Here is an 11011-nt window from a genome sequence, read left to right on the forward strand (position 1 = left end):
CTAATAAGAGTTGCAAACAAATAGAATTAGCTGACACGTTACTTATAGTTAGTAGAAGCCTGAAGTGGAGTATCGAAATAAAGTGTAACCTATTATATTATTATTTAACTTAAATTGATAACCTGTCAGGAGACAGACATAAAGTAACATGTAAATGGGTTTGTGGTTTGTTATGAAATGTTCTAATCCATGAGAACATCTGGAACATTCTTTCACACTAATTGTTTGGTTGCTAGGTGTGGTTTCAGTTAGATCATAGGCCAGAGGAGTGTCTTGATATAATACATTATGTTGTGAGACCAGTTTAGGCATGACAAAGCCTCAGGCACGTACTAACTTTTGTGCTACAAATGTTTCTCAACAACCCTTGGCAGAATGACAGTTCCTGCAGTTTTTTTTTTTTCCTGCAGTGCAAGACACAAAAATCATGCAAAAGTTAATATAAAGCTGTTCCTTTTTAATGACAGAGTTCAAAATAAATAAACAATTATATATACATACATACAAAAGGTTCTTCTGCACTTCACTTTTACATGTTAATTTACTTCTTCAGACACGACAGGTGACGATAGGGAAAGAGAGCCAGTTTCCCCATTAAACTTGTATTATTGTATTATTAAGTGTAATGTGCAAATTAAAATCAATTCAAACATATTTAAATATACATATCATAGTAAACATTCACATTTCACCGCCTCGGCAGCATGTGCAAACTAGCAAGCACTGAGCAAGATTCAAGTAAGTGATATGTACAACACTGGGGCTCATAAAGTCATTTTCGTTCTTCGTTGAATCAGCAATTACATCTAATAAAGATCAGGTAGAAATATGGACCACACAAGTGTCTCAGTCCCATCTTAACACAATGGGGCAACATTTGTCATTCTTCCCCAGGTCCTGTGTACCAGACGGTCTGGGTAGTGTGGGCTTTTGCATGGCAGGTTTTTCGTGATCTGTAGATTATGACTTCTGACCCCGGGCCACACAGAAAGACGTTGAGGACTTGGTATAACGAAGTTCCGCTTGCTTGGCATCACCAGCCGAGGTTCCGATGCCACGTTTTCCACATAAATCTGGTAGTTTTTACCTTTGTTGTTGTCTATGAGTACCAAGTTGCTATTGCTGGGTTGGAACGCCACTATGAATTCCAGGCGGTCCTTTTGGTCCAGCTCGGACGGTAGAGACACATTAAAAGCAAACAATTTGGTCTCCAAAGTTGTATGTTGTTCCCTCACATAAGTGCATGCAATGTCGTTGTGGCTTCTCCATGAGTCAAAAGTTATTCGGACAAAGACAGTCTTGTCACACTTGAAGTTCCTGACTCGTACAGTTCCGCTCAACACCCTTTCGGTCACGCTACAGCTCTCCAACTGCACAAAGTTTTCCTTCAAGCTTGCACGGTCTACAACAGGCTGTGGAAAACCAAGCTTCAGTCGCAGTCTCATGCTTTGTATGGGCGCTCTAGCCATCACGCGCTCCTCTGGTTGTGGGGCATCTTCTGTTTCAGTCTCCGATGGGTCAGCTGTGAAGATGCGCACGGTGGAGAGAGCGAGGCCTTTAGAATCAGCAAATACGACTCGCTTCTTCTTGCGTAGCGTGCCGCTTCCAGGAGAGTACGAGGACAGGGAGCTGCCAGAGCTGGAGGAAGACACTGAAGATGTTGGGGAAGGAGGCGAAAGTCTGGCTCTTTGAAGCTCCGGTGAGGAAATGTTGGATGAAGAGGGTCTGAGAGAGGACATGCCAAGAAGCTGAGACACCGGTGGGCTAACTTGCGCATGCATGCCCAAATCCACTGGCATCACAACCTCAGGGAAAGAGTAACTGCTGAATCCATATGGTCTGTGAAAACACATGGAGAAAAAGCTATGTTAGACAATTTGGAAAATACAGAGACATACAGTGGGGTCCAAAAGTCTGAGATGACATTGAAAATATAATAAAATCTAATTTAAACCTGGAAATTCTGCACTAGTTTGTTGATTTAAAAAATAAATTACTAATTTATTAGCTATAAACTCTTAAAAATAAAGGTTCTTTATCAGACAATGTGGAACAATGTGACAAAGTTTTGTGATAAAATATACGAAAATCCATTTTAATCCAAACTGTAACTTAACTGAAGCAAATCATTTACTTTCTGTAATAGGCTATCACATGCATTCTGATGTGCAGTGAACTACTCAACTTACTTTGTGATGCTCATTTTTGCTCAGATGAACGTCGGATGAAGAGGATTGTTGATAGTGAAATGTCTGCTGGAAAAGAAGAAGAAGAAGAAAAAAACCTAAGTAAAAGTTGAAGTAAACACTGAAGGGGGAACAATCTTAGACCTGTGGGTGAATCTATTTACTGAAAACGATTCATTTTTATAAAAGTGTCAAGTCAAACTATTCACGTACGCCAGACCGTTAGTATGTCTTCAATGTTAAAACATGCAGAATTATTTGAAAGCCCTTAACTTACCTATCAATGAAAGATGCGATGAAATGTATTTTCCTTTTACTTTTCAATGTATAAACGCGGTCAATGCCAAAGAAATGTACTGCAGAAGTAGTTATGAGAAGTAAACATTACTCTTTTCCATTCAACGAACCCTCACTGGCAACCTTCCTCAAACTAAAGTGTGTGTTCTAGCTAGAGCTGTGTTTTAAAGCGCACTCAAAGGGGGCGTGGCTTAACGAATGACGTATCAACGTCTCAACGAAAGTAGCGCAAGCTCCAAGAAGCCCTACCATCCTCAAGTTCATATTAATGCTAATCATTTTACATTGAATGAGTAACAATTGGGATTGACAAAACAAAACAGTTAGTCATGAATTTTCACTCTCTTAGTACTTAGTTAATATAATTTTACTTAAAAAAAGTAATCGGTGAACATAAATAACAGGATAATTATTTTTATGAAAGAATGAACATAAAAAAAAAAAAGATGAACATTTAGAAATTTTATTTTAATAAAATGTTGAAACAAAACTACACAGTAAAAAAATATATGATCAACAAGTTATGACCACATGTTTAGCTTTATACTAGTTAAAATAAGTTTAAACTTTTTTATATGTTATACAAGATTCAACTAATTTTTATAAAAAAAGAAAAAAAAGAAAAGAAATAACCTACAATGGAATTTAAGTTCCTTTGGTTTAAAAATTATTATTAGCAAGGTTTGTACTAAGGAGCATACATTTTCTTGCATGCTAACAGGGCTGTCACAAGGGTTTCTGGGCCCCGGACCCCCCTGACTAAGATCTGTCGTTATTGAAGAAGACATTAATACATTAAGCTCTACAGAAACATGATTAATGTGGCGTCACTTCATATTGCAAATATTATTGCAGCATCTAGACTAGGCGAAATCATCATGTTGTATCAGTGATATAAAACACCAAACATGTAGTAAACCCCTTATCTGACACACTCATTGAGATGGATAGGTGTGTTTGATAGTGTGTTATAGGACAGTGCCACAGTTGGAAGCCATTGTTGTAAAGAACACTCTTCTGTTCACTCTCTAGTTGATTTGATTCGACTGCTTAAAAAGTCCAACACTGAACATGAATCACTGGAAAAGTCTCTGTTGTGTGTAAACATACATTTTTTGTAATAGCGCACCAGGGCGATCGCATGCTAAGGTACAAAACATATGGTTATGTGGATTAGGAAGAACGTCTGATTGGCTAATGCCACGGCGTTAGAAAAACCGATGTGTTCTTGGTAAAAGTTTCATGAATTGACTATATGTATACCTTGATTTTTCTTTCTTTTCTTCACACTTCACATCAATTTTTTTTATTTAAGGAATGTTCATCTGTTGTCTTCTTGGTAAATAAGCACATTTGAAAAACTGTATTAGGGTGCAAATTTGTTGGGACAATTTATGTCATTTTCACTCAATAAAAAGATCTAAATCAACCTCTTTGACAGTACAGGACCATAGTTAAAGAATCACCCGTATCTTCCATATATGTACATAGTATGTGAAAAAAAATATTTGCCTATATTTAAAACAATGACTTCTCTTGACTTCTCACAATACACAATAGGGCAAATAGTTAACTCACACAATGCATGATTGCATAACATTACATAATTTGGATGAGCTAAACTAAACAATTATTATAAAATAGACAGATTTCATTTTGATTGGGTGATTCGATTCTTAACTGGTTGAGCTATATTTGAGGTCACTGTAAAATGCAGATAAGCACATGTGCATAATAATATAAATGACGCTGTCCTTTTAGAAAAAAAAAGTCACTTGAGGTCACAAGTAATGAGTTTTCATTTTCTAAGAAACACAAAATTTACTTATATAGATTACAAGCTAAATAAGACATGTTGCATTTTTGGAGTTTGAAATGAGGTCGTTTCAGTTTACAGGCCTGTTATAAAGTTTAGGTGATCTAGAGGATTTGAGTTACAGAGAACACACAAATCTCCAAAAGCTCTGGAAAAAAACCTCACCCTATCTGATGATCTAAACGTTAATTACTCTGATTTTTTCCATTGTCCATCTGCAGTTTGTGAGGACTGGTTGCTAAGTTTTGATTACATAACAATTGTTAACAAGATTCATGCTCAAATGCAACATTTAATGCTTACATAATATAAATATTTTTAGAAACGTTTTTCCTTTGCATTTTCCAGGCAACACCATTGTTTAAACAATCTCTGTTCACAAGGATCCCCAAAAACAACTAAAAACGCTGTATTACTCATGCCAGACCAGTAGTTGGCGACATGGAGACGATAACGGTATCGTTTTCAAAAACTAACTTTTACACGATTAACTTTCAGGCCCACAAAACACAGTAAATGAATGGCCAAAAATGCGTAAAACATTTAACGTTTTTAACGTTTAAACGGTCCCTAAGATAAAAAAAAAAAAATACATTTATGTAAACTTCAAAACATTATTATAGTGATTACTTTTCTATGGAGCTCATTTCTACAGCAAAGCAAATGATAAAATTCACCTTTTTCTTTTTTATTTACATTACACCTGCAAACAAAGGATTGGCAGATATATTTTTAAAATATAGAAATCAAGACATTTATTTGTGTATGTCATCAGAACTGTTACTAGGGCTTCTGGCTAAAATAGGTTGGTATTACAAAAGACATTGGGAATAGCTCCACAGAAACATGATTCATGTGGTGACTTCATGTTGAAAATATCATTGTGGCATCTGTAAACTGGGTGAAATCATCTCTTGACGTTATAATATATATCTGACACATTGAGCTGAATCAGATGTGCTTAAATCAGTGGGTGAAGAGAGATAAACTATAAAATGTGCAGTATTAGGGTTAGTACAGGACCCTCCTCTGATATGAACTGTTTTCACTGTAGGGTTCTTGAATTTGTTGTAAGTTAGCAAGTAAACTTATAAAACTGTTTGGAAGTTCATATGGAATTGCTCCTGTAAACAAGAGGAACATCTAAGATCCAAGACTGCAAGCCAAGATGCAAAATTCTATACAGTTTTAATTATAAATAAATCAATATTTTATTGCAGGTTTGAAATATTTGAAAGCAGTTTTTCACATGCTCATTTTGAAAATGTCTGGCATAACTTATTTAAAACTTTACAACAATACAAAAGCTGTGACTTCAGTATAGAGGTGTGTGCATTATTGTTTCATAACATCACAATTATGTGAAGGAGTAGCCTGGATCTTGCATTTGGTTGTGCAACCAAGACCTCTATGTTCTCATTAAACAAGTTTCGCTTACTCCTTATGACTTTTGGAATGCAGATCCCAACTGATGTTATGTTGTCATAGGATCTGGATGCCACTTGGTTTGTTATTTTGTGTGCAATGACATTGATACATTGCTAAAAGTGGTTAAAGCAATCAAATACTTTTTGGTGTCAATGTCTGTATGGTTTTGCATCTGTTCATCAGCATAATGAGGTGAGCTTGGTTTTTATGAAACATTTACAAGAGCATCATTCTTCTTCTTTTTTTTTTCACATCTTGTAAGCTCCGGATACATTTGAAAACTGAGTTTTCATTTAAAAACACTCTCTGTACACACACACACACTAGCAGTTTGTAAAAAAAAAATTATATATTTTTTGGACGTTTCAGTGTGGATGAGAAACTTTTGGAAAACGCCCGAAAACACTTAATTCACCTTACTGCGCATGCGTAAAACCTCACTGAGATGATACAGACGGAAAAATTAACAATAACGTTATCGCGCAGTTCTTCTGACAAGATCATTTTATTTTGCAAAAGATCTCACCATTCTGCTTCCAGGTCGCACTTAGTCACAACATGCTCTCATGTTTTGCCGCAGGACAGCAAATGTGAGTACATTTTCTGTCATGTTTGCAGGACTGTGATATGAAGAGTATGCAAAGTAACATTTTTGAGCAACATTGTGAAAGTGAATAGCACATAACAAGCACAATTACCGGTATAAACATGAAGATATATTGGTACAATATGCGTCACATGACTAATCGTAGTCTACGTCGTTTTCAAATTTATCCACTTTGGAGAGCATTTTCAAAAAGCTAATTTTTTATCAATAAAAACGCAGTCTCAGTGTGGACTGAAGGCCATAACGCAGAGAAAAAATGCGAACGTAGTGTGGACAAGGCCTCAGGTTGGTCTCTCTCTCTCTCTCTCTCTCACACACACACACACACACACACACACACACACACACACACACACACACACACACACACACACACACACACACACACACACACACACACACACACACACACACACACACACACACACACACACACACCATTATTGAAGTAGTAATTGGCTGTGTGGACTTCACTGAATCTATCATCTTAGTCTGTAAAACCACTGCACGCGCGCTGATTGAACGAAATCAATAAGGATTGCCTCAGCTAACTCAGGTGATCAATTCTCCTCAACAGGTAGACTGTTATCTGGGAATTCTCATTTATCGGAAAAGCAGCACCGGCAAAGCAAATGTCACCATCTCTGCTCTCCAATTCCGCTACTAATCTCTGCATTGATCTGTGCGGGTGCTGGACCTTTGTGCACACTTTGATCGGTTTCAGTCTCCCAGTTAGGCTAGAGAAAGAACATGGGAAGGTTAATGCTTTCCCTTGTGTTCATGTTGTGCCACTGAAATAAAGACATATTAGTGTCACATTAGTGTTGTGCTATAATGTACTGCACAACTTTGTTCTACTCAAACTAGTTTTTATGTCAGATATATATTAGTATTTTCCAGTCAAAAGACTTGACGAGAATGCAGCCTCATTTATTCTAATTACTAGGCCTTTGTTTGTCACTCCTAAATCTGGAATGTGGATGATTATGCAAAACTGGTTGTCTAGGAAGGCGTTTTAGGTCAGGTTATGTAACATTTTTCCTATTTCTTTTCTATTATATTTCTAGGCTCCAAATGCACTGGGTGGGGGTGAGAAATTACCACAGTTTTAAAAATTGGCTGAACATGAGGAGTGAATATTACAGTTTTTCTCGATTGTTTACACACATTTTCTGAAAGCATGCCTCATATTCTCAGAACTCTACACACAAATCCAAAAAAACACACACAATGGGCAAAACCCCTCAATTCTCCTGCAAAATGAAACTTTACATTCAAAACAATGTTATTTCTTCTCAAAATGGTATTTTGTTTTCAAATGACACACACAAACCATCATATGAATAGACATTTATAAGAACCAGTTGAACACTGATGTGCTCAATGTAAAACACTATGATGAATGGAAAACACTTCTTCTCTATTCATCATAATGACTTAGGCCTTTTTTTGGCTCAGTGTTACACTTTCTACAGACCGTACATACATAAGTGTGTTGTAAAATATTTGAGAATATTGTTTTTATACTCAGAACACACAAATACATGGTAACAAATATATTTTATTTTTCCCACAAAAACAATGTACACAGTGTACATCCCAACCAACACAAAGTTGTACATACAGTGGTCTACATACAAAACAACAGAAGAATTTACTGTATACAGTTACAGTAAAAAAAAAAAAAAATCCAATGTTGGCATCCATTGCTCCATTGAAGAGCTGACCTGTTGCCCTTTTATGCTAAAGCTCTGATTGCTAATTGTAAAACTGTGTGACGGGTGTTTGCCCATGTGATGAGTCAGTGTGCATATTTGAATGGCAGTGTGTTCCTTGTGAAAACAAGATATTTTCTGCATGAAAATTGTGCCAAAAGCAGAGAATTGTGTGTAGTGTTTTGAAAAAAGTGTGTTTTAGAAGTACAATTTGAGTGTAAAGCAGGAATTGTGCTTGTAGTTTAGCAGAATTGGTTCAGGGGGTTGGTGAATGAGTTACATGTTGTGGTCATTGTGTCTCAAGTACCAGAAAATGTGTGTAAACAATCGAGAAAAACTGTAAGAGTCTCAATTAAATGGCTGTAGAGTTATGTTAGGCAGAATTTGACCAAATTTGTTGCGTGCCCTCAAAATGTCCAAAAAGATTGATCGTTGCATTCAGAAATAAATACAGGCTTAGTCAATGTGGGCCATGCCCCCAAAAAATCATTAATCTGCCAAACTAATCAATGAATCAGAAGTCCTTAAACAGGTTTTAGACAGGCAAGGCAAGGCAAGTTTATAGCATTTCGGATACAATTAAATCAAAGTGCTTTACGTGGAAAGAATAAAAAGAAAATAATTATAAAATAATCACAGCAAATGCATTAGAATTGACTATAAAAGCAAATAATACAAATTATAAAAAATGTATTTCAAAAGTATTACATCGATACAGTGCATTCAGTCAGACGTACAGCAGCACAGTGAACAGATGTGTTTTGAGTCTGGATTTGAATCTGGTTCCTGTTGGAAAAGTGGACTCGCCTTGATCTTAATGATCTGTTTATATTCAAGGAGCTTATCTGCAATGTACTACTGAGGTCCTAGATCATTGAGGGATTTATAAACAAGTAATAGTATTTTAAATCAATTCTAGATGTAACAATGTAACTAGAAGCCAGTGTAAAGACCCGAGGTCTGGTGTGATATGTTCAGATTTTCTGGTTCTGCTCAGAATCCTGGCAGAGGCGTTCTGTATGAGCTGCAGGAGTCCATTACAATATAGTCAACCCTGTTGGTGATAAAATCATTAACAAGATTTTCCAAGTCTACAGTTTCTGGTGCATATGAAAATATGAGCTAAAACAATGGGGCTTGAGAATTATTAAGTCAATATGGTCACAACCAACAAATGACAATGTGTAACCACATGATGGCAGCAAAGCACCAGACAACTTTTAAGTGCACACACACGCACACACACACACACTTTTAATCTGCAGTGCAGTACAGGAAGCACAAAATAAACTACCTTTAAACTATATCACCGTAATCAAGGCTTAAATATGCTTGGCCATGCTTGTGGAACTGGCCATGCAAAATAATGCCTCACAGGAGGAAAACTGTTATGTGATCCATTTTTATAGAATAGATCTGATGGAAGAGTTGATTGATTGCAGCACCCTTTGAAAATTGTATCAAATCTTTGAGGTTCTGCACAGTTGTGTTTCACAGAAACATCACAGACTGAATTCAAATGTTCATGGCTGTGATAAGCAGTAAGTGGTAGAACCTGAGTGAGGCTCTATTGCATTGTCTAGCTATTTCCTTATTTGACAGATAGGGGGTTATGATGTTGTGTTTTTGCTGGAAAAGCTTATGGTTGATGGAATCAGAGATTTTTCCAAATGATTCACATATGTGTGATCTTGACATAATGAAAGTGTGACGCTCCAGGTAATGCTGGTTAAAGCATGTTTTTTTTTAACCTACAATTAATTTGCCATTAAAGATTTTGAAGCCATCAATGGTATTTGAACCTGCTGAAATGCTAAAACAAAATCCCTCGCCGCCCTTGGTCACAGCTGTGCTGCATCTAGACTGATTGTTTCCCAAAGATGAGACATGTGCCATTTTTTGAGCGCTATTCCCTACTCATGCCACATTTGGTACACCCTGCGCCATATAATCTCACTGTCATTTTTCTTTTTAAATGTTACATGTTACCTTCACACTACAAAAAAAAAACAACAACAAAAAAAAAAACCTGAAATGTGACATGTATATATGCATTTAAAATGTCTTTCTATTCTATTCAGAATAAAAATATGGATGAGTCATTCTGCACTTGTGGGCGTGTCCACATCTTTGTCCAATCAAATGTTCTCTATGAAAATGCCCCTCCCACTAATACGACCTGCCTAACTAACAAAAGCATGTAGCAAAACACGATTCACTTCTGTGATATATCTATCGGCCCCAACTTCCTGTTTTAAAAGGAAGTCAGTCAATGCAGGACATACAACTGCTGTTTTCAGCTGGTCTTTAAAGCAGTTACATCAGTACGGCTTTGTCGAAGGGCCGTCTATGAAGTGATTCCATTGTTCGCTCTTGTTTGGAAACCTCAGTGCTTTCTGAGGATGAAAATAGTAATGCCATTTAGAATTTGCCTTTCATTAGCATGTTAGCGGAGCACTCTGGGAAATCACAGCTCATTTTGCTCCCTCACTCTTTATGTAAACCTTGGCAGCTGTTTGATCATCTCTGTTTGAAAGGAAATCTTACATCACAGTGACTGGTTTCCTTTTGTGCTTTATTAGCAGCACCGCGACAGGTCAAAGAAATTAGCAAAGCCTAGTAGTTAAAGATCTAACAGAAGAGCTGTGGGTTCAAATCCCGCAAGAGTTGATCTATGAACCATTGAACCTTTGAGCAGGGCACTTAACCTCAAGTTGCTACAGGAGGACAGTCCCTGTAATAAGTGTACTATAAGTCGCATCAGCAAATAACGCTTAGCGCTCAACTGCTAGTCATGAAGCCCACTTATCTTCAGCTATGCTACCTGACAACTGCAAAGCCTGTTTTTTTAAAAAGATCTTTCAATTTTTGCCTTCATACAAAGAGTTTTTTAAAGGTTTAAATGGAAAGGTAATGATGTTATCTCAAAATGAATCTCAAAACCAGAGGGACCAGAAATTCC

The 11011-nt window shown here is 36.7% G+C and overlaps 1 protein-coding gene across 2 annotated transcripts; it reads right to left on the reverse strand.

Annotated features, from left to right (window-relative positions):
• Positions 1 to 436: 436 nt before the first annotated feature.
• On the reverse strand, positions 437 to 2630 carry ppp1r3c2a (protein phosphatase 1 regulatory subunit 3C2, duplicate a). Of its 2 annotated transcripts, none has more exons than XM_082157596.1 (3): positions 2464 to 2630; positions 2190 to 2252; positions 437 to 1839 (listed from the first exon to the last, which is right to left on the reverse strand). In XM_082157596.1, exons 2-3 carry the CDS (start codon positions 2201 to 2203, stop codon positions 858 to 860), a joined length of 996 nt encoding a protein of 331 aa, XP_082013722.1. In that variant the 5' UTR covers positions 2204 to 2252; positions 2464 to 2630; the 3' UTR covers positions 437 to 857. The 2 variants fall into 2 exon arrangements, with proteins under 2 accessions (XP_082013722.1, XP_082013721.1); XM_082157595.1 differs by having other exon boundaries at positions 2190 to 2255.
• Between the last annotated feature and the right edge of the window lie 8381 nt (positions 2631 to 11011).

This window comes from Leuciscus leuciscus (assembly GCF_965113295.1).
Source record: "Leuciscus leuciscus genome assembly, chromosome: 24".
NCBI lineage: Eukaryota > Metazoa > Chordata > Actinopteri > Cypriniformes > Leuciscidae > Leuciscus > Leuciscus leuciscus.